The following is a 21,949-nucleotide window of genomic DNA, read 5'->3' as shown; positions in this document are numbered from 1 at the left end:
ACAAACATCGTAAGCAGCTCGGAGCTTAACAACTTTTTTTCATTTTGACTGCACAAATTAATTTTGGGTTTTATGTTTTACTTTTGTGTAAGTCTGTCTATCAGTCTGACTGTCTGTCTGTCTGCCAGCCTGTTGTGTACGCGCGTGTTGAACTCGTAAAAAAGCGTTGACAAGAGTTTAGATATTGTATCTCGGTATGTGTGTGTTTGGTTGCTTGGCCCCGCGTGTGCCGCCGCCAACAATGTTTGTAGAAAATGTCATAAAAAACGAGAAACTCATCAACGGCGACAGCAACAACAATTAATACCTTGGTACAATTTTACAATTGTTTACTTTTGTGTCTGTGTGTCAACTTTCGTCGCGCTCATTTCCCAGAGTGCTTTTCACCCAACAACAAAAACAGCAACAGCTTTGTGGAAATTCAAAATACTAATCGACACGCTCTCTAACAAGGTTTGTATTTGCATAAATTGAATTAACGTGATTAGTTTTTAAGCGGCTTATAAACTCTACACCCACGCATAAACTCTACAAATGTTTTTGTTTTGATGCCGAATCCTGCTGCCAACGTCGGCGTCGGCGCTGGCTTCGCCATCTGTCATTTGGTTGCTCTAAGGGTTGCCAGCTGTTTGTTGGTCGGCATCGGCTACATGCCCTATTGAAAATGAGACGCATCTGCCTGTGGCACAGGAAATTGTCTTTTCTCCTTTTTGTTTCCTTAAGAAAAACGCATGCAGCTGCTGGCTTATGTAATTAATAATTTAACACGTGTCTTGTCTGCGGTCGCGTCACGCTTGGTCGCATATGCTGACGCGTGCTGCGACTTTTCCAGACAATAGCATGTGCGGCAACACTGGTTTGCCATTTTTTGTTGTGTTTTTTCGTTTTACCTTTTTGCATAATTTATTGTCTGTTAAGTTGTTAACAAAGCTCCCCATTTGCCAATTAATAATAAGTATCTTATTACAATTTTGTAGTGTCGCTTGACTCTAAAAATTCAATCTCCGTTTAAATTGTCGTTCATTCGGTCAACGCCATCTACTGAGCCATGAGCTGTTGTTTTTGTTTTAACACGCACAGATTGCGCCATAAAACTCATATAAATCAATAGAAAGCGCAGTGTACACACACACACACACACACACATTTACACTCTAACGCACACACATATAGAGGTTCATAACTCACTTGCCATAATAAGCTGAGCTGCTCTCGCTCACTCAATGCCAATGCTCGGTGGAGATTTGTGTGGGAAATCAAATGGCTTGTCGTCGCATCGCAACTTAAGCAACAACAACAACAACAACGAGACTGCTCCAATGAAGTGTTAGAATTGTTTGTTGTTGGAGCAGGGGAAGCGACAATGACATTCTCACTGTGAGAGTACGGGAGCGAGAGCGCGTGACAACTGCGCACGAAGTTTTTAAGCCGTTTTGAAGTTTTGGTAACTCTCTCTTCTCTTTCTCTCAGGCTCTTATTGGCTTCATGCAGCAAGCAAAGTGGTTGACTCGGTTATCGGCCTGCATGTGAGTGTGTGGGTTGTATTTGTGTGTCTTTTTGTAGCCACTGTGGGACTATAAGTTTCGAAAGCAGTTTCCCAAAATATCGTGTGTCCAACTCAGTTTTACTGTGGTTTCAGGTTCTTCAAATCACCAACTACACTATGGTCTTGGAAAGCGAATTTATTATTAGCCCTTTGACATATGAAAAGTATAATAGTTATTGGAATAACTGACATTTTTTAACACATTAATTAGGATTTCATTGAAGATTAATGATTTTAATACAAAAAGTAAAACTAGCAGGTTGCAAATCAGTTGTGTGTCGATTAGGGAGTAAGAGAAAACAGTTTGCTCTTGGTCTACAAGAAACTGAGGAATTTGTGGAGGAACACAACGTCAAGGACTTTTCTGCCTGAACTCAATTTCCACGCTCTTACTACTTACTACATTTGTTGGTCCCACTGTGCAACCAAATGTATAACAAACATAAAATAGCTGCATTTTTACGCTCATTGGCGCTCGCACTGGAGACGACCACAGCGACCACGAAAGTTACTTATTCGCCTTGCCTCAGGGAGAAAGCATGGGGCAGATGGTGGCTTCATGTTTTTTCCATTTATTAACTAATTTGCCAGTAGCTACAAATTGCCGTGGAATTGTTTCAATTGCAACAAATTGGTTGCTTGCCGCAAAAATCGAGCATAGTAGTAATAAAGCAAAACTCAGGCAGGCATTTGCGCATAATGTGTGGCAAGTTGGAGCTTCCTCTCTTCAGACTACCTTGCTCGTACGCTCTCGCACTCTCCTGCTCGCTGCCTCTCAATCAGTGCTACCAATTTAGCTCTTTTCCCGCCAGCTATTATTGCCGATGGCTGAAAAAATTTTAAATTGCAAGGTAAATCTCCTTCAAAGAGACTTGCAAACCATTTTAATTATTTTAAATATCATGTTGTAGAAATAATATTATTTTCATTAGTTAAATGATTGCAACTCCGACTTAATTATATTATGAAACTGAAAATGTTTTCCCTTTCAAAGTAAGCTGCGAATCAACTTTTTACCTCAATGCAACACGTGTTTTAATTTGTGAATGCATCCAAAAGAACATTTTTAATTTTTTATATTTTCTTAAATTAATTGAGCCTCTAATTGATTTTATTTCTCTTTTGTTGCGTTCTTCATGCAACCAACGAGTTTAAATCTTACATTAGTATTATTTTCAAAATTATGATTGCCCATTATTAAAATGTATCCCTACTACCCTTGGCAGTTTAATCTAGTTGTATAATATAATAATAATATTGTATAAACAAATCTATTCGTAAAATATAAGTGAACGCTTTAAATCGATCAAAGAGTTTAAATTAATATTGTTTTCAAATGTATTATTTATTATTGCTCATTATTAAAATTGTTCCCTACTACCCTTGGCAGTTTAATCTAATTGTATAATGTAATACTAATATTGTGTCAGCAAAACCATTCGTAAAATATGAATGAACGCTTGTAAATCTTTAAAATATATTCAGATTCCTGTATATTTGTCTTTTAATAGCTATTTCTAGCCTTTTTTGAACAATTTTGAACAACAACACTGCCTCGAAACTTGATGCACCGGGGCATAAGTGTAGCGGCAACTGCGAGGACTTTTTAGAGCTCTGGAGCTGGAGCCATGTTTCAATACGCTTTGACTTGCGGTCGTTGTCGGCTCGTATGCCCGCTCGCTCGCTATTTCGCTCACAACATCGCGTCGCCATCTTCAGCAGGCAGCAAGCAGCAGCAGCGGCTCCAACAACTTTTTTTCCTATTTGGCTGCTTACTTGTTTTTTCGGCCTCTCCGCGTGTGCTCGTATATGTGTGTGTGTTTGTGCTTAGCTTATCTATGTGTGTGTATTTGTGAAAAAGAAATTTTGCACATCAGAATTTTCATAAGCAATTTTCTACTGAAAAATCAATTGCAATTTTAATGAATTTTATATTTAACGCTCATTTCGCGCGTGTTTAAGTGTTTCGTGTAAAAATCGCGGCATAAATATAATTTACAAAATGGTAATTTGCATATTTTTGGCACAGTTGTTGCCAACAACCAAAGAAAAACGATATTCTTGACTTGCTTGAAGTGTGTGCTTGTGTGTGGGAATTAAGTGTCTACATGCATTTGTATGTGTGTGCGTGTGTGTGTGTGTGTGTGTGCGAGCGTAGTAGCAAATGCCGCACTATGCAAGTATCCTGTGTGTGTGGGGGGTGTTGGGTGGCAAGCCTTTTTAATTTATTTGCCATGAACGCTATAAAAAAAAAGTTCAATATAGCTGTAAAATGCTGTACCACTCTTCATAATGCAACCGCTTTTGTCTCTTGTTCGCGTTTTTTGACCAAAAACAAACAACGCTTTAACCGCTTTTGGCTGCAATTGTTGTTGTTGTTGTTGCCGCTGCTGCTTGTTCATGTTGTTCGTTGCGTACGTGCTGACTGCCTTATTTGGGCTCTGTCTTCAGGTCTGCATTTGAAGTCTGACTGTTTGACTGTCCGTCCAAGCCATATGCGTTGTCTTCGTTTGCATTAACCGTTAACTGCACGTAGATGTCTCGCCCACATACACGTACACGTACACACTCACTCACAAACACACACATACTCGTACAAGTTTCAACACTTTTGACACATCTTCCATTGCATTTGACTCCTACGAGCTTTTTATGGACGCAGTTGCTGTCGTTGTTGTTGTTGTTGCTGCTGCTGTTCTTGACAGGCATTGCGCCTGAAACCTGAAACAAAACGAGAGACAATGCACTAATACAGCAACAACGACACAAAAAAAAGTAAAACAACAACAACTACACCAACAAACCAAACCATACCAAACTCCCTTACACAGGCAAAACAAGTTTTTATGCCCAGGCTGCCTCTGGCCATTGTTGTTGTTGTTTTTGGTTTTGTTGTTGGCAGCCATCGTCGTTGCAAGATCAACATCTTAGCTATCGACAGGCAGCAAGCAACACCAGCATCGTCAACACCATCTTTGTTGTTGTGGTTTTGGTTGTTGTTGTAGTTGCTGGCATCTTTGTTCTTCTTGTTGTTGTTGCTGTTGCTGTCGCTGTCGCTTGTCGTGTAAGCAACTTTTTCTGCTACTTTTTCAGGCTCTGCTACCTACTACCCAAGTACATAATGTCTACTACACTTTTTACCAACTGGGCGTGGTTGCCAAAACGCAACGAATGCTTATGGAAATGCACTCAAAAATACAAACAACAAAAAAAAAAAAAAAAGAAAAAATTGAGCAGACCCGTGTGGGCTGAGACGAAGAACAACAAAAACAACAGCTAGTATATGCAATACAAAACAAGTGTAGCCAGTTGCATTTTTTCTTCCCCATATTTTACTTTTTCGAAAGTGTAGCAACAACGGCAAATGCGTCTCGGCTTGTCATATGCAAATCACCCGCAGTTCAACAGCAACATGGACACAACAACAACAGCAACAAGAGAAAAGGGTTGTCAATAAGCTGTCCATAATGAACTGTTGCTGGGCCTTTTTTATCAAGCGGCTTAATGACACCCACACACTTGCACATACATTTATACACACGAGTATATGTATGTACTTGTATGAAGGAAGGCATACTGACAGGCTGTGTGGCACGTTAATAAACATGAGCATGGCCCGCGCTTCATTTCATTTTGGCCACCCCCCATCAGCAACAACAACAAGAGTATTGCATGTCTGGAGGGTTCGGGGGTTGGCAAGTCAACTATGTTGATGTTAATGTGGCCTGGTCTGATAGATTTGCCGCTTTGCCATTTTATTGCGCTCCATTTGGCTGATTACTCATGCCAGTAAACTTTAACGGCCTGCACAGAACGACAATGGCAACAAAATCCAAAACAAAAGCTAGAAGCGACCACTATCCTTGAAGAAGATTGCACATTGAATGCTCTATTAAATATGTGCATACATATAGTACATACGTACATAACTATCAATCATTGTTTCATTTCCGGCATCGAAAAATGATAAGCTATAGTCAATCAGGGAATTATTTCGCACAAATACGAGTCTACTTATACAATGATTTTAATTCAAGGCAATAGCTTTCCATACAAAGCAAAAAGGAACCACTTCAATCGAAAACATTTGGGTGCAAATTATTTGAATGTCTGACCCCCAGGTCTTAAATAATTAATAATATTGTTAAATGTTTTCAAAAGGAAAACAAGTGCAATCCACACTTATGAATAATTTATATTTCATTTCATTATTTTATGAATTCTGTTAGTATTATAGTAGTAGTATATGTATTAAATATCTTGAAGTATTTAAGTCTGAAAAACATTATATTTTAAATAAATGGATTCACAAATATCTTCCTTCAAATTTATGAAGGGTAGGGGATGTATCTGGACTCTAAAACGTATACCTACCAAGTTAGAGAGATAGACCTATCCATATCGTTATGTTTCATGATGGGTGTCAAAAGTTATTGGAATTCTTTTGAAACTCTCTTACAACTTTTAATTAAAGATATCATTATAGTATAAGAATTGGTTCGCAAAATTTGTTTCTTAGAATGCTGATCTGCATTGAATAAAATAAAATGTTAGCGAGTAAATAAATGCATGATTTCCATCAGCTATTATAAATGTTAGTTATAAAGAACATGTATATTATTCGTACAGATGCGGTTGCTTGCCACGCCCCGCAACCTTTTTATGGTGTTGCCAATATTATGACGGCTTAATAATACCCCAACATTAATAGAGCATAAAAGATTGCAGGTTCCATTGTCGTGGCGTGCTGTTCAAAGCACTGCCACACAGCCATAATTATTTTTAGTTTCCTCAGCTCCCAACTTCAAAACCGCAACTTCGCTTCATTGCATGTACTCATGTATGTGTGTGTGTGTGTGTGTGTGTGTGTGTGTGTGTGTAAATGTCTATGTGTGTGTGTGTTGAGTATAACGACAATCAATAAATCTCGCAGCCTGCCTGCCGCCCTTTTTGTATTATTTTTCCCAACACTATAGCGACGGCGACTTTTGTAGCCGCCCCAGCGTCAAATTGCATTTCCAATCAGTTTTTATGCTCAGCCAACAACAATGCCGCACACATACAGAGATACACAGATAGGCTGCAAATCAAATGATAGTGGCAAAGACCGCCGCCACACACACAGCCATAAACGCAGTTTATGCTCATTATGATTACTCACCAGTTAACCAACCACCCACTACTCTACACGAGCAACAACAAACACGAGAGCGTCGTACCAATACAATAGTTTTGCCTTATCTATAGGCAATGTATGTGTGTGTGTCATGTTTGCAATTAAATGTACAACCAACAAAGGCCCTATAAAATGTAGTAAAAGAACAAAACCGAAAAAAGTTGTTGCTCTTGTTGTACCCTAAAGCCGGCATGCCGCATACAAAACCCAACAGTTCAACAACATTTGAAAATGTGCAGCTGGGTGGTTGGGCAAAAGTTTCAGCAACAACAGTAACGAAAACAATAACAACAAAAGCCCACTGTGGAGCGCACCGACCGCCGGCATCTAGACCAGGGGCGTGGGCGGTGGTTTTGCTCGTGATCCATCCTGGCCCTGCCTGCACACGCGTGATTGTTTTGATTCAAGTTGATACAGTAGAAAAAGCATTGTGCAAATTTTAATTATAATTAAACATTTCCTATTAAAAATATAAATACCTTTCACGCGATTCTATACATTTACGGTTATGTTTTCTTATTTGATCGAAAAAGCATTCAATTTCTGCACCTGGTTGGGAGATTTTAATGATAATATCATTCGTTTTCAAATGCCAAACCTGAAAATGGTCATACTTTTCTGTTAACAAGCTATTCAATGTGATAGATAGACTCACTAAAAATAACATTGTCAGATTTTCTTGCATTTTGTAAGCTGCAGCGATCTTTTTATTATTGTAAGACATAATTATAGGATTAATGTTTTGCAAAATTATTGCATTTTAGCTCACCCATAGCCTTGTTTGGCTTCATTCAACATGTTAAGAAATCTATCCAATCGGTCCTCTTAGAGCATTCAAAAAATAGTTATATATGTACATACATTAATTTTTATATATTTATCATTAATGCATATAATTTAATTTGCGTGTTTTTCACAGTTCATTTCGTGCCCATCTCTAAGGCAACCCACATTTGTGTATCGCAGTTTGATATACTACCCTACTATAAGCTATAACAACGACCACAGTAACAATTACTGCGTGCTCTCTCAGCTGATTCGTGTGCAACGCTCTCTTGCTGGCCGCTCTCTCACTTGCGCGCTCTCCCACTTGCATTTGCGTTGGCGTTGCCAGCGCATACACATAATTTCATTAAAGGCAGGCGGTGTCGGTGTTGGGCTTGTAAATGAAAATTTACTACTGCCACCGTTTTGCGTGTTGTTTTGCGAGCGGGTAATTTTTTTTTTTTTTTGTGCAAAACACGCATGCATGCATACAAACATTTATGACATTTGGCACCTGCTTTCATGCACGTACCAACAAACAGTTGTACCTGTGTGTGTGTGCTTCGCATATCGAGTGTGACAAAATGCTTTGTGAAACAGGTGTTTGCTTGTAATCGTTTTGTCATTATCGATAAAGTTTTTTTAGCTTCTTACTGTGGCCTAATCCAATTAGGCTTTTGGCTAAATATTTCAAGCATTATTGTCAGCAGTGCGAGCTTAAAGAGATTTTTCCTTCCCGATTCTTAACCTCTATTAATCAGCCATGTGTCGGCTTAATCGTTTCAAGTGCATTTAGCACGTACTACTTAGTCGAATATTTTAACTATTCGGTTCTTCAAGATTACACTTCATTTCCGAAAGAACACAATGAAACCGTCTGTTACAACAAAAGGGTGCATGTAGTGGACTTCCAAGATTAAAAGAGCTATTGTAAAACGCCTTTAGCGGGACACATAACGTGTAGGTAGTTCCTTGAATCTAGGTAAAGCTCGTTGTAAAATTTGAATATTGTGCTTAATTTTGTAGATATGTATGTATGTGTATTGAATTTTTAGTTCTTTCAATTTCTACAGATATATTGTAAAATAGCTTAGGTCTAAATATTTAAAGAGTCCAGGATCCAGGGGTTGTGCTTAAGGTAATTAGAAAAACTGCATTATTTTGTTGTGTGTTGTAAGAAACTTTTGACACTCGACGGGTGCATGTTATTGTATCTGTTGTTACTATTCTTTCCAAGTATTTGCGACATTGTTTGTGTTCTAATAACACGCCATGCAGTTCGTGACTTTTGCCAGATTCTGATTGGGGGGCACCCCCTCCCTGTGCATTCTCAAGTATATTACGATGTTGCAGCCTAGACGGCCCAACAAGAAAGCTTACCACAACCCAACCACCCGCGCAAAGCCTGAACCAACGAACAGTCAACGAACTTTGCCAGAGCACCTCCCTCGTCCTGTGGGTGCACTCGTATGCGAGTCTGTGTTTGTTTTTAGTTGTGTTTTTGTGAATGAAATTTGTAATACGATGCTGTTGCTGATGTCGCTGCTGGCGGCTGCGTCTGCGTTTGCGGCCACTAGAAGCTGGGGTGTAGCCACTTTTCTTGTAGTTGTTGTTGTTCTCGTTAATGTTGTTTTGTTGCTGCACGCCCTCGTCAACGACTGCAGTTTATTGACTTGGCGCAGCAGCGTAAACATTTTGCCCGACTGCCCAGCCTACACTCAGAAAACGGGAGCTATACGCTAAAAAAAAACTTGTTCAAATACATAATCAACTTAATTCTCCATACAAACTGTTTATTTGCATATTGTTGAAATTTCTGTACAACAAGAAAAACTCTGTATCTTAAAGGTTATCCCTAATCTGCAACAGTCACGTTGTTTTTATTTCTATACTTCATTTATACTTCCTACCCGAATGCAGTCAACGCTATAGGAATATACATGATCGCATTTATGAGACGAATCGATCGTGCATATACATACATATGTACTTACTGGTGTGTCTGTGTCTATAGTACATGTCTGAAAGCCAATATTGTCCTATCCATACGTAGAACTAGTTTTTTAATAACCATGTATGCCCTCATTATTATTATAAATCTTCCATAGGAGCATAAGGCTGTACATTTCCCAGTTGGTTTTCTTTTCACATTGCAGTGTGACTCGGCCAGTGTGTGTGCCTACATACTTGTACATATTTTTAGCTTGTGCATAAAAATTTATGACCAATTATGCAGATTCCTATTTTGGTGCCACATCTGGCGCACACATTTTCTAACGTTGTTTTTACTAACTCGCCTCTCCCTCTGTCGCTTTCTTTCGTTTGTTCCCGCAGGCATCGCCGCACCATTTAAGGCACAACATTTGGGCAGCTCGACGTGCAACAAAAGCAGCAGCCGTCGGCCATGCATCGTTCACTGAAGCCGCACTCGCAAACGGCACAAGCTAAAAAGGTACAGCCGCCCACAATTCCTGGCGATCAGGCACCGCCTTCGCCGAGCCACCACTTGCCGCAAGCATCGCTACACACATCGCACTATCAGCAGCCGTTGATACCGCTCTACAGATTGAGCGGACCTTTGCGGCACCATCAACAGCAACTGCAACAGCAGCAGCAGCAGCAGCAACTGGACGATGGCATTTGCAGCATGAGCGGCAGCAGCATTGTCTCATCGCCCTCACTGGAGGAGGGCGGTTTCAATTTGCCACGCGAGACGAGCGTGGCATTACGGATTAAGGATGAGGCCAATAGTAGTGGCAGCAGTGTGATTGGCGCCACAGCGGCAGGCGTCGGCGGCGGCGTTGCAGGAACGCCAGGAGCGCACAAGGCAACGACAGGACAGGCGCCATTACCTAGTATTGTGCCATGTCCGCCGCCAGTTTTCTGTGCCACGCTACGCGAACCACTCACCCATAAGGCGGCTGTCTACTATCATCAGCAGCTGGCGCTGCAGGAAGATCAGGGCATAGATCTAACACAGTCGCCGGGACGCGATTCGCCAGGCTCTTCATCAGGCTCCGCTGGCTCCGGTTCGCGGCATTCCACCGCCAGCCTAGATTCAGGTCGCGCTTCATCATATCTAACGGGTGTTTCCTCTTCGGGTGCCTCCATCAGAGCGCCGCTCTCTTCACCCCGCTGCAGTTCCGTCAGCTCGTGCTCCATTGGCAGCGTGGATAGACAGCGCAACGATGAACTGATCATTGATTGGCTCATGGAAATGAAGCATGAGGAGTACGCCCAATTGTTCATTGCGGCTGGATACGATTTGCCAACTATAGCGCGCATGACGCCCGAGGATCTCACAGCCATAGGCATCAAGAATCCGCATCATCGGGAGCGCATCAAGCAGCGCATCGATAAGTTGCAAGTGCTCGACAATTTGCCGCATTTTGTGCCGGTAAGTAGCAGTTACTTGATTTATATTTATTTATACTTGTATAATGATAAAAGTTTTCATCCGCGTTAAGCCGTCTTTAAATGATAACATCTTATAATCTTGATTGATAAAATTCTTTAGTTCATGAATCGGTAGTAAATTAAATTTCCTCATCAATTCTTGGCTTGTTATACTTCTAGGTTACTTTAATTCTTTTACATACATATGTATACAGTTTTTATATTTGTGCAGATGTACAGCTGGATTAAGTAAGTTAGTAAGATATATAGTAGTTGATTAAAGATTCTTTACATGCAGTGCTATACGAGCATTTCAATCGTGCAACAGAATCATAGGCATGGTGTCACCGACTTATAAACATACTTACTTGTATATACTTTATAAACACAAGCACGTTCTACAAATAATCCATTCCTTAATAGTAATTACATATTTTCTACAAAAACTGTGAAATCAAATATTGACTAGCTTTTGATGCTTGCATAACAGGTTCAAGAGAGATGGAGTTGGATGGGGAGCTAGCGATTCTGTTATTCCTTTATTTTGTTGTTTTCTTAGACAATTAGTGGCAGGTTGAATCTGCTAATGCGGCACTACTCGTATCCAAAGTCGAGCTAATCAGGCACGCAACTCGTGATGTGTTGTCCACAAATATTTGCATATGACCGAACCGGCAACATTCCCACTTAGTCAGAGTTGTCGGCGAATTCGCTATATTGGCATAATTTGTCTTGCTCCCCTCCCCCTTCCCCACTCCGACTCCCAACCCCACCCCCGTCAGTCGCCATTCACAGTCGCAACCGCATTCGAATTGCGGCTTGTATTCTTTGTTTAGTTTTCAACTTATCTTTTCATTAAAAAGGCATTTGCCAACAGCGGCTGAAGAGTGTGAGAGAGAGGGAGGGGAAGAGAAAAACCTGTTTGCCTGCTCATAAAAGCGCCGTCAGCATTTTTGTTGTTAATGAAAGAATTTTATGGGACAGTGTGTATATGTTTTATTTAATATGCGCACATTAATTCCCATAAACAATTCATTACAAACACTTGGACAGCCAACAACAACAACACCAGCGACAAATGCCAAAGCAAATCAAAATGGTGAAACAAATACTACAACAACAACAACATCAACAGCATTCAAAGTGGTTGTAAACTGTAAAAACATGTGCAATTTGTGGGCCATGTCCAAAGGGGCGCTATCGGCGCCTTTTGTTGAAAATCAGACAACAACAACAAACACAATACCATCGGCATTACTAATTAAAGACGAACGAGTTGAACTAATTGTGAACCTTGGACTAATTGCACAGCAAATCTACATAGCTATCTAGATACATTCATCTATGCATGTCTAGAGATCAACTGACTAAGCGTAGATCGATCAAAAGTCGAGCATACAAGTTAGTATTTAAATGAGCCTGTTATTTAACTCTATTTATTTTATGTACAAAATTGAGGCTGTTATGGTTCAATATATATCATCCGAACACGTTTATCCCATTATCCCATTGACAGTCTCGTCCGTCACATTACTGGAACAGATTCATCCAGCAGAGTACTTAAATAATATGTAATATTGAGTGTTCAAATTTTTCTCCTTTGTCTTCTTAAAGATTACAGGTTACAAAAAATACTCGCACTCTGTGGCTGTGAGAAAACAGTATACAAGTATATATTTGGCACCATCGGCCTAATTTTTAGGGATTTTTTGGGCCGTAGAGTACCCAGTCCCAGCAGTCTATATTTTCTAGTGGGAGCTGTATTACAACGACATCAAATTATAACAACTTGACATCATTATTTCGGTTCATAAATAGTTGCCCAGCAAGTGGCCGGAAGGTGCCAGCTTAGATCGAATACATGTACGTATTCGAAGGATAAAAGAAAGCCTTACTCCAGTTCGTCTCAGATATTATAATAATATGCTGACACGGTAGATTCTAGATATAATTTCTGCTTGACCTTAACGGAAAGTAAACCCCTATGGCTGAGTTACCAGTGTTTTCGAATGAAAACAGCTTGACATCACTCTTTCGGATCGAAGTCAACTTAGCCTCTAAGATTCGTCAAACTCTATTGGTTTTTGGGAGTGGCCTGAAGTTACTGCCTAATTCGTGCGAGACAAATTTCGAATTACTTGCCGATCCGATCTGTTAGATCATTGTTTTCGAGGCATTATTGCTTTGGACAGCTTCAAACGTTGCAACATTTTGTTTGCCTTACCGTATCTACAATTTCAAAGTTCATTTTCTACACCTTTTGACTTTTTAAGCCTTGCATTTGCGGCCCCCGCACCCACCGTAGACAAGCCTGGTGTGTGTGTGTGTGTGTGTGTGTGTGTGCGTGTGTGTGTGTGGCACCCACCCACCAGCTAGCTGCCTACATATTCGTCTATAAACCAAGGTAGTGGGCTGCATTGGGCCTCTTAATGCCACGAATGCTTAGCAAATGCATGTGTTTTGAAAACCAAATAGCATTTATCGCATTTATCTCTCGAACCACATTCCTCACACACACACACTGACACAGGCACAGACACAGACACACACCTATACTTGAACATACTTACAGACATAAATAACTATTCACATGGCACGCTTAATTGCTCGTTTCAAATGATATCCCGCGGCCATTGTTGTATTATTTTTCCGACTTAACTGCCTTTTAAAATCGTTTAGGTCTCATTGACTGATCAGTACTATACGTACTATTAATATATGTACCAAATTTCTCGGTCGAAACTGAATGATTTCAAGCAGTTATGTTAGGTATGACCTCAGCCTTTGTTTTAGGTGTTTATGCGGTAATTTTTTTTCCCCTGCTCAGCTCAGAATTCAGCTTCTTTTTGACTGAAAACTGCGCTAAAATACAAGTACGTATGTATGTACATAAATATATATGTATATGTATATGTATAAATACATTCATTTGTATATTTTTACTGGCTGTGTAGAATTTCTCGTTTATTTGTGTAGAGTGGCGTGACTGTTTTTCGCAAGTTATAACTTTTTGCTCTAGAGTTACAAAAAGCAAATCATCGCTTATCGCTTATTTAAATGTTGTTTAACCTACGTGGCTATTTGTTGATCTGAGAACAACAGTATTGGGTGTGGTGCTTACCTTCTTACATCATTGGCAGCTCCAAATGAAAGTTTCTTCAAGAAAAATGCAAAAATGGTCGCTGCTCATTAGCCCTGAGCAGGCAGGCATCCACTTTTACGCTGCCATTCTGCAAAAAGATACATATAATATATACTTGTATGTATGTGTGTATGTATGTGTACAAATTTGTTTCTTTGGCTAAAAAACTGACTTTCTTTCACCATGCGGGGCATTTTTATCTGACGAAAACGGAAACAAAACGAAATAACTGAAAAGAAGAAAAGAGACATACGAGTATCTGCACAATCAGCTGCCAGTCAGAAAAAGTTATTAAACACCGCCGCCGATGTTGGCGTTGTTGACGTCTCTCCAATCTGTCGTGCTACATTTTACGCAGATACCACGAAAGTGCAACAACTACAACAAACACAAACACGAAATACTTAACATGGAAAAATTGGTAGAAAAAAATAAAGACAGAAACCGCAATCAAGCGAGCAACAACGACCTTGAGGGTCGAGGTGTTGTTGTTTTCAGCCGTTATTAGACACTCGAATGGTATTTAGTTTTCGGCCTCTGTCCGTCTGTCTGACGTACTCTGAAGTTAGCTTTATGTTGCCTGCTCTTGCTGCTGCTGCTGCTGTATTTGTTTTTGTTGTTGTCATTATTATTATTGCTGCTTCAGTACGCGTACAGTGTGTGTGTTGATTTGGTTTTCATTGCTTTGTGGCCGGCCTCTGCTTGTTGCTCAAAACGACAGTTTATTTCAAAACCAGTTTTCTCTCAAAATCAAGCCTGGCCTGGCAGCAGCGCTAATGATTTACCCTGCTGCTGCTGTTGTTGTTGTTGTTGTTGTTGTTCAAGTTGCTGCTGCTGCTGGAGTTGTGCGCTTTGGCTGTTTAGTGTCATACCATATGCTACCTGCTAATGGACTTCGAGGAAAAAACATACATATACACAGCAGTTAAATAAATATTTTCTCAAAAAATTTGTTCAAGAATATGCTGCCTGAAGCTGCCGATGCCCTACGCAACAGGCATCCTAGAATCGCAAAGACGTTTGTTTAGAAACAACAACTAAAATGCTCTGTCATTAGAGCTTGACAACCTCGTATAATTACCTGGCTGGTTCTGTGTGTTTCCATTTTAAAAATGGCCCTAATTAAACGCAAATCAACGTTTTATATATACAACAATATTTTTGTAGATTTATAGTTTTTATACAATTATTTCCAATATGCAATATCTTTTCATTGTTCCCATTTTTATATTTGATCTTCATAACTTCAATGAAAGGATCAGGTCGACAAAATAGATGTTATATGAAGTCTTGAATGGACTGCCTATGTAATTGGCTATAAATAGTATTTATTTATTAAATTGAATGATGAACACCGTCTATGAAATCTGTATACATATTATGTATCGCATATCAAAGATATAACAACGAACTACCAGCATCTCCATAGAGTTGAGTATTTTTAATTAAATAGAAATCAACAGCAATTTAGCCAAAGACCAGAGAGCAATAGCAACAGCTTCACAAATTATTAACACGTCTTACGAAAAATGCTCATGACGATGACGATTTTTGACTGTGCGTGTGGAGACTTTTAGCTGGCTGTCTGGTTTGCTGGCAAAGAGCTGGGGCCGGGGTCTTTGGGACCAGGGGCAGGGGCAGGGGCTGGGTGTGGATTCGGCTACCGTTTAAATGGCAGCAACGGCGAAGACGTATGTAGTTAGTTTTTTCCATCAGTTTGTGCTTTGACGCGATTTATGTCATATCTTATCAATTACAACTGATTAGAGCGTTGGAGACGAGGGCGCGAGCCCGTCAGACACAGCATGGAAGACAGACACTCGCACATACAAATGCACACAAGCCTGTCCCATATCAGCGCTTTGGTTGAACTAGTTCATGGACAATTTGTAGCATAAGTGCCCTCTTCTGATGGGGTTGGCATTAATCAGAAGCGATTAGCTACACATAGCAATACGTCTATGGAAAAAATAAAGCTGGAATCGACAGAAAACGCACAGCCATTCATTGCGATCTCTGTTCTATTTGCTCCATTTGCAGGGTTCCATTGAGGAGTGGCTGCAGCTGTTGAGACTCGAGGAGTACATCCAACCGCTGCTGGAGCAGAACTACAAGACGGTGCGTGACGTAACCCAAGTTACTTGGGAGGATCTCGAAGACATTGGCATTGTGAAGCTGGGCCATCAAAAGAAAATACTGCTGGCCATCAAACGAGTGAAGGATATCATAAGCGGCAAGTGGAATCCGGGCGGTGCTAATGCCTACCAACAGCAGGTAATTACTTTATGAATATTCTACTCAAATAAAACCCGGTTTTAAAAAGACAGTAAAGCTGTAGTCGCACAAGCAAATCGTGTGCAATAATAAAGTTATATACACAACTGGTGTGAGGTTTACTTTTCATGACCCATATTTGAGAAACTTGTGTACAAATTATTTGCCTGTCTGACCGTGGCTTAATGGCTATTTCTTTCCTATTGAAATGATGTTCTAGTCTAAATGTTTATATACTTAAATGCATAACCATGTATGTAATAATTGTGCGGACTAGGCACGAGTATGATTTATTTGAATATTACTTTGCTTTTTCCTAAACATGAACGCGATACAGCGTGCAAATTTTGTATTCTTTAGATTACAACTTTTTGAGCTAAAATTAAAAAAAAAATCTTCAATAACAATAATTTCCAGTTCCTTTTTTTCTTCCATTAACCAACAGTTTTTATGTTCGTATTCCCTCATCATTGCATTAGCAACGAAATACATCTAATGAGTTTTAAGCAATTTGGTTTTGTTATTTGAAATCATCATTGATCGCGTAATTGCCATTTTTTGACCCAATTTTGATTTAAGTTTCCATTTACATATTTGCATAATTTATATAATTTGTTGTATTTGTTTTTTATTTTGTTTTTTGCACTTTGTTTCGTTTCATAATTTCCTTTGACATCCGCTTGAAAACAAAAACAAAAAAAAAAACACGAAATAAACAAGGAATATCAACGCAAGCCGTGGCAATTCAATGTGCCTGTGCCGAGCACGCCATCATATGTGCCAACGACACGTGTCTCCTGGGATGACACGAAAATCTATGCCACCAGTAATGGAGGCAACTGCAACAACAACAACAACAACAGCCACAGCCACAACGGGCACCTGAGCAATGGTAATGGGGATGCCTACTATTGTACGGGCAGCAATCATGAGTGCTGTGCCGGCAACGATGTGGTGCTCATTAAGGTGAGAGAGCGTGCCAAGAACGAGGCTTAACGAGCAATGGCTGTGGCACATGGGGGCTTGTGTGCTTTGTGGGCGGTTGAGTGGGCGACAAATGTCAGAGGTGACAAGCAGTGCTGACCTTGAACTTTAAGTGCATGCAACTAGCATTCGCAATCGCAATCGCACTCGCACTCGCTCACTTATTCAGTGATTCACTCATGTTTCTCGTTTCAGGTGCGTCAACCACGTGGCAAGAGCCTCGAATCGCTCGAGGACATACACGACAACAGCACGCGCAGCCATCTGACCTTTAGTCATTACACGACCACAGACTATGGCCACTTCGGGCCACCGGCCACGGCAGCAGCAGCTGCTATGGCAGCGGCCACGTTGCAACAACAGCAACAGCAGCAACATCATCTCTTGCAGCAACAGCAGCAGCAGGCGGCGGCAGCTCGACTGCTGGGCAGCAATGCGGCCGCTGCTGCAATGGCTTGGCGGCGTTCCTATGATGATGGCGACATCACACCCACCAATGAGGCCACTCGCGAGCTGCTCTACGAGGAGGGGGGCGGCACTTTGCCACGGCAACAACGTGGCATACTGCAGAGAGCCGTGTTGAACACAATGCCCCCCTTGGAGCATCACCACTACATGAATGCGGCGGCAGCGGCCGAATATGTGACAGCAGGAGCAGGAGGAGCAGACGGCACAGCCGTAAGTCAAACATACCAGAACCTTTACACAAGTGTTGCCAAAACGCAAAGGGAAGCTGCCCAGTCTTGGTCCCTGTTATAATTTCTTCTTATACTATCCTCATCAAAATAATTTCTTCTGATTACGAATGAATTCTCCATTTCCAAGCAATTGTTCTCTAAAGTGTAAAGAGGCAGAAGTATAATTCTTGTATGACTGAGAACCCAGAAACAATAAATAGGGGGCTTTCTTTAATTTCTTCAAAACATATTTCACACATTTCTATCCAACGGCTTGCGGATCGGCACATCTCAGCCGTCTCTTGCCAGAAATCTTTTCGATAACAGCGAGCATCACATACGTCTCAAAAGACTCCACCCGCTAAACCCTCCTCTCCGGATCAACTAGAGTTCCCAAATAACTTTTCATTTTAATCTTTGAAGCCCCAAGTTATATTATAAAAATTATTTAATCTTGTCTTTTGTAAAATGCCACTATTAAAGGTACATGAACTGGTTTAGGAATTGCACTTTTAGGGCAGGGCCTAAATAAAAGAACAAATCTGGGGCTTTCAGCTCAAGTGTACCGCTTCCAGTACTTTTGATGGAAAGATATTTTCAAATGTCATCTCAACTTTAACGATTGTCTATCTTCATCGTTTTGGCAACATTTAATTTTTATGATGATAACATTTAATTAAAAGCACTTCTCTTGCTGTTGCAGGCCTATCTAAGTGGCAGTCCTCTGACGGGCAAGAAGATAGCACCGGAGCCACCGCGTCGTCATTGCAGCATACGCAACTCCCGCACGTTGAGCGGCGATGGAGGCGCCGTTGCCACACAGCAGCAGCAACAACAACAGCAGCAGCAGCAGCAGCAGCAATCAGTGGCAGGATCCTCGAATGCACAGGCAACACACATGTTTTACGGCCACACCACCCAGCATTGGCAGCAGCAACCACAGGGAGCTGGCCAGCAGCAGCAACAGCAGCAGCCCATTTATGCCAACTATGCGACCATACAGCAGACAACGGCGGAAATACACTGCGAGAAGTATCATGACAATAAGTCGAATTCCAGTATCGATAGCATAGACACGATACCGTTTGCCAATGAGAACACTGGGACGATCAAGCAGCGTCTGCTCAACCGTCAGGAGCTGTCGGGCACCGGATCGCCCGGTGGCGGCAGCAACGCTCATCATATGCCCAACAGCAGCACCCATCTGCATTCCTCCAGCTCCAGTTCCAGCTCGTCCTCGACGAACACCATCGCCAACATAGCGCACTCATTTCATTCGCTGAAATCTTCCAGTTCGCTGCACGATGCGACGCTGGCGCGGAGCGATAGCATGGGCAGCACGGCCAGCGGGGGCAGTGCGCTGCACTTGCGGTCGCCCACCTTGGAGGCGGCCGGTGTCGAGATCGGTACCGCTGTTGTGGGCACACCAGAGGCGCCCGTTGCTGCTGCGACTGCAGCAACATCGACGGCTGTGCCGCCCAAGGTGTCGGTTAATGTGCTCAACGATATTGGGAATATGCTGGCCAATCTCACCGACGAACTGGATGCCATGCTCGAGGAGGAGAAGCGTGTGGGCCTCAACATAGATAGTGAGTAGGAGGGATCTGAGCGATTCCGTTCCGTATGTCCCACCAACAACAACAGCAACAACAACAAAAACCAGCAAGTTTCCTTACGATTAACAGCAATCCTGCAAAGCTTCGAGCTCCCAACAAACAAAACAAAAAAACACAAGATTATCAACAACATCAACAACAACAACAATGTAGTGTAGCTGAATTTTTTGGTAGTATTGTAAGTTGTTAGTTGCTGCTGCCTGCTACCCCCTTTGGTTTACACTTCATTTCTGATTTGTTTACCATAATTGTATTCTATTTTGGTACCTACTTTAATTTTTTAAATTGTTAGTTTTACATAATTGTATATGTATTGATTACGCATTTGAGAATGTTTTGTACGTTAGCCCTGCATATTAGTTTTAAAGCATATCCTGCTAATGTGGCTGCAGGCCCAGCATAATTTAAAGTAAGCGTTATGTAACTGATCTGAATACTTTGCCAATTGCATGCTTAATTACTACAGAGAGCTATAAAATCGCACACTAGATTTGTGTTTCTTCCACAATTCAACAAATATTTCATTTAAACCGAAAGCGCACGAAGCATTTTTCTTCCGAATTCCAAAAACTAATTATCCTTTGGTTTTTTTGTAATCTACAGTCAGGTTCATTTCATTAATTTCAGAATCATATCAGCCAGAAAGTTCTTATGGAAATTTTTAAATAAACATGACTGTCTGCACATTCAACGAACAGAGCAGCAGAGGTTTTGGAAATCGGAACAGACTTGCTTTATTTTTATTCAGTTTTTAAAAAATCAAAGTATAAGTATTGTTGCATACAATTATTTTGCATTGCACTCGGCCTCATGCACATTTTAGCTCGGTCCTTCGTTTCCATGCATTGTGTAAAAAATAAAACTTAAAAAAATAAATAAAAACTACAACAGAAAAGCTTTCGAAAATGTATACTTTTGTACTTTCCCTATGAATGTTAACAAATAAAACCGAAAACAAAATGAATAACCAAGAATTATGGACAAAAATATATATGTATGTGCAAACTTTGCATAGTTAAAAATATATAGCATAAATATATATATATATATGTATATATATATATATATTTAAATATAAATAAACATTTAAACGAAACGAAAAATGCAATTCATATAGCAAGTATTCGGTGGTATAACTTAGCCACAAGGCACACACACAGAACACAGAAACGCAAATGTAACAACAACGGCAACAAAATATACTACTTAGCCAATTTTCTACAAAGAAGAGGAACTATAACTGCATTTAAAATACTATAATTTCTTCTGTTTTTATATTTTTGATCACAAATATGTTTTACAGCAGAAATACTTGATTTGTTGCAATCTTGAAATCAAACTACGCGCAATTTTTGAGCATAATTTTAATTCCATAATATAAACAAGGATTGGGAACTACTGACACTTGTGTTTTGATATATTTTAAATATATACGAAAATACAATATGCAGACAAGAGCAAGAAAATCTATATACTATAAATGAATGTATAATTAAGTGTTATTCCATACAAACTAAAGCGCATCATACTTATAATGAAATGAAATTTACATTAGATCTACATACGATTACATACATATGTTAGGCCGTAAATGGAAAGAGAAATCATTATAAACATAAATAATACATATGTATAGTATATGTATAATATATATACGGGCATCTATGCTAAATAAACGTGTAGAATTTCGTGGTACATAATTGAATTTGAATTGCCTTTCTTTATAATTACAAGTATATTATTTACTTAAATACAAATATATAGTGAATGGACATTACCTGTGAATGGGAGTAGTACGTGCACACAGAACGCCTTTGTACGCAATTGTTTTGTGTCGTATTGTTTTAGTTAAGCATACATATTATTTTATAAAACCAAACAAAACAGAACAGAACTAGCGCAACAATATTTTGTATGTGGTCGGCGCACATTGTCATTAGTAATTGAAATTGGAATATCCATATGAAAAGCAAACAAATCAAGAAAATGTATAGCACATATTGGGCAAAATAATGAGAAGAACAAATAAAGTGAACATTTCATAGTAAATCAACGTGTATATTATTTTAGGGAACATCTGTTAATTGCGGTTACAATAATTCTTTTCAAAAAGAAGAGAATTTATATTATTTACTACAATATCTAGATAATGAAGATGCTTCAAGTAACCATGTTGCCATAAAATTTGATATAATAATAACACCTGAATGTACGACTGCCCTCAACAACTTTATCCCATCGTTTGCTATTATATTGTATCTAAAGACGTTTCGCAAGCATGTGTCACCAAATCCAAGAGGAGAGGAAATCCCATAAATCGTGAGCTCGGTCCCGGGAAGTACGGATAATCTAACCAATTTCATCTTAGTTAGT

General features: G+C 40.1%; 1 protein-coding gene across 3 annotated transcripts; it reads left to right on the top strand.

Annotated features, from left to right (window-relative positions):
- Positions 1–323: 323 nt before the first annotated feature.
- Positions 324–21,625, top strand: LOC115634444 (caskin-2). 3 transcript variants are annotated; one of them, XM_030532153.1, is made up of 6 exons: positions 324–453; positions 9,822–10,884; positions 16,066–16,299; positions 17,020–17,265; positions 17,479–17,961; positions 18,664–21,625. In XM_030532153.1, the coding sequence occupies exons 2-6, from the start codon at positions 9,892–9,894 to the stop codon at positions 19,555–19,557; spliced, it is 2,850 nt and encodes a 949-aa protein (XP_030388013.1). In that variant the 5' UTR covers positions 324–453; positions 9,822–9,891; the 3' UTR covers positions 19,558–21,625. The 3 variants fall into 3 exon arrangements, with proteins under 3 accessions (XP_030388013.1, XP_030388015.1, XP_030388014.1); XM_030532154.1 differs by lacking the exon at positions 324–453 and adding an exon at positions 8,357–8,447; XM_030532155.1 differs by lacking the exon at positions 17,020–17,265.
- The last annotated feature ends 324 nt before the right edge of the window (positions 21,626–21,949 follow it).

This window comes from Scaptodrosophila lebanonensis, unplaced genomic scaffold (assembly GCF_003285725.1).
Source record: "Scaptodrosophila lebanonensis strain 11010-0011.00,11010-0021.00 unplaced genomic scaffold, SlebRS2 tig00000001-arrow-pilon, whole genome shotgun sequence".
NCBI classification, from domain to species: Eukaryota; Metazoa; Arthropoda; class Insecta; order Diptera; family Drosophilidae; genus Scaptodrosophila; species Scaptodrosophila lebanonensis.
Note: the sequence above shows the minus strand (reverse complement) of the source record. Positions and strands in the feature narration are given on the sequence as shown.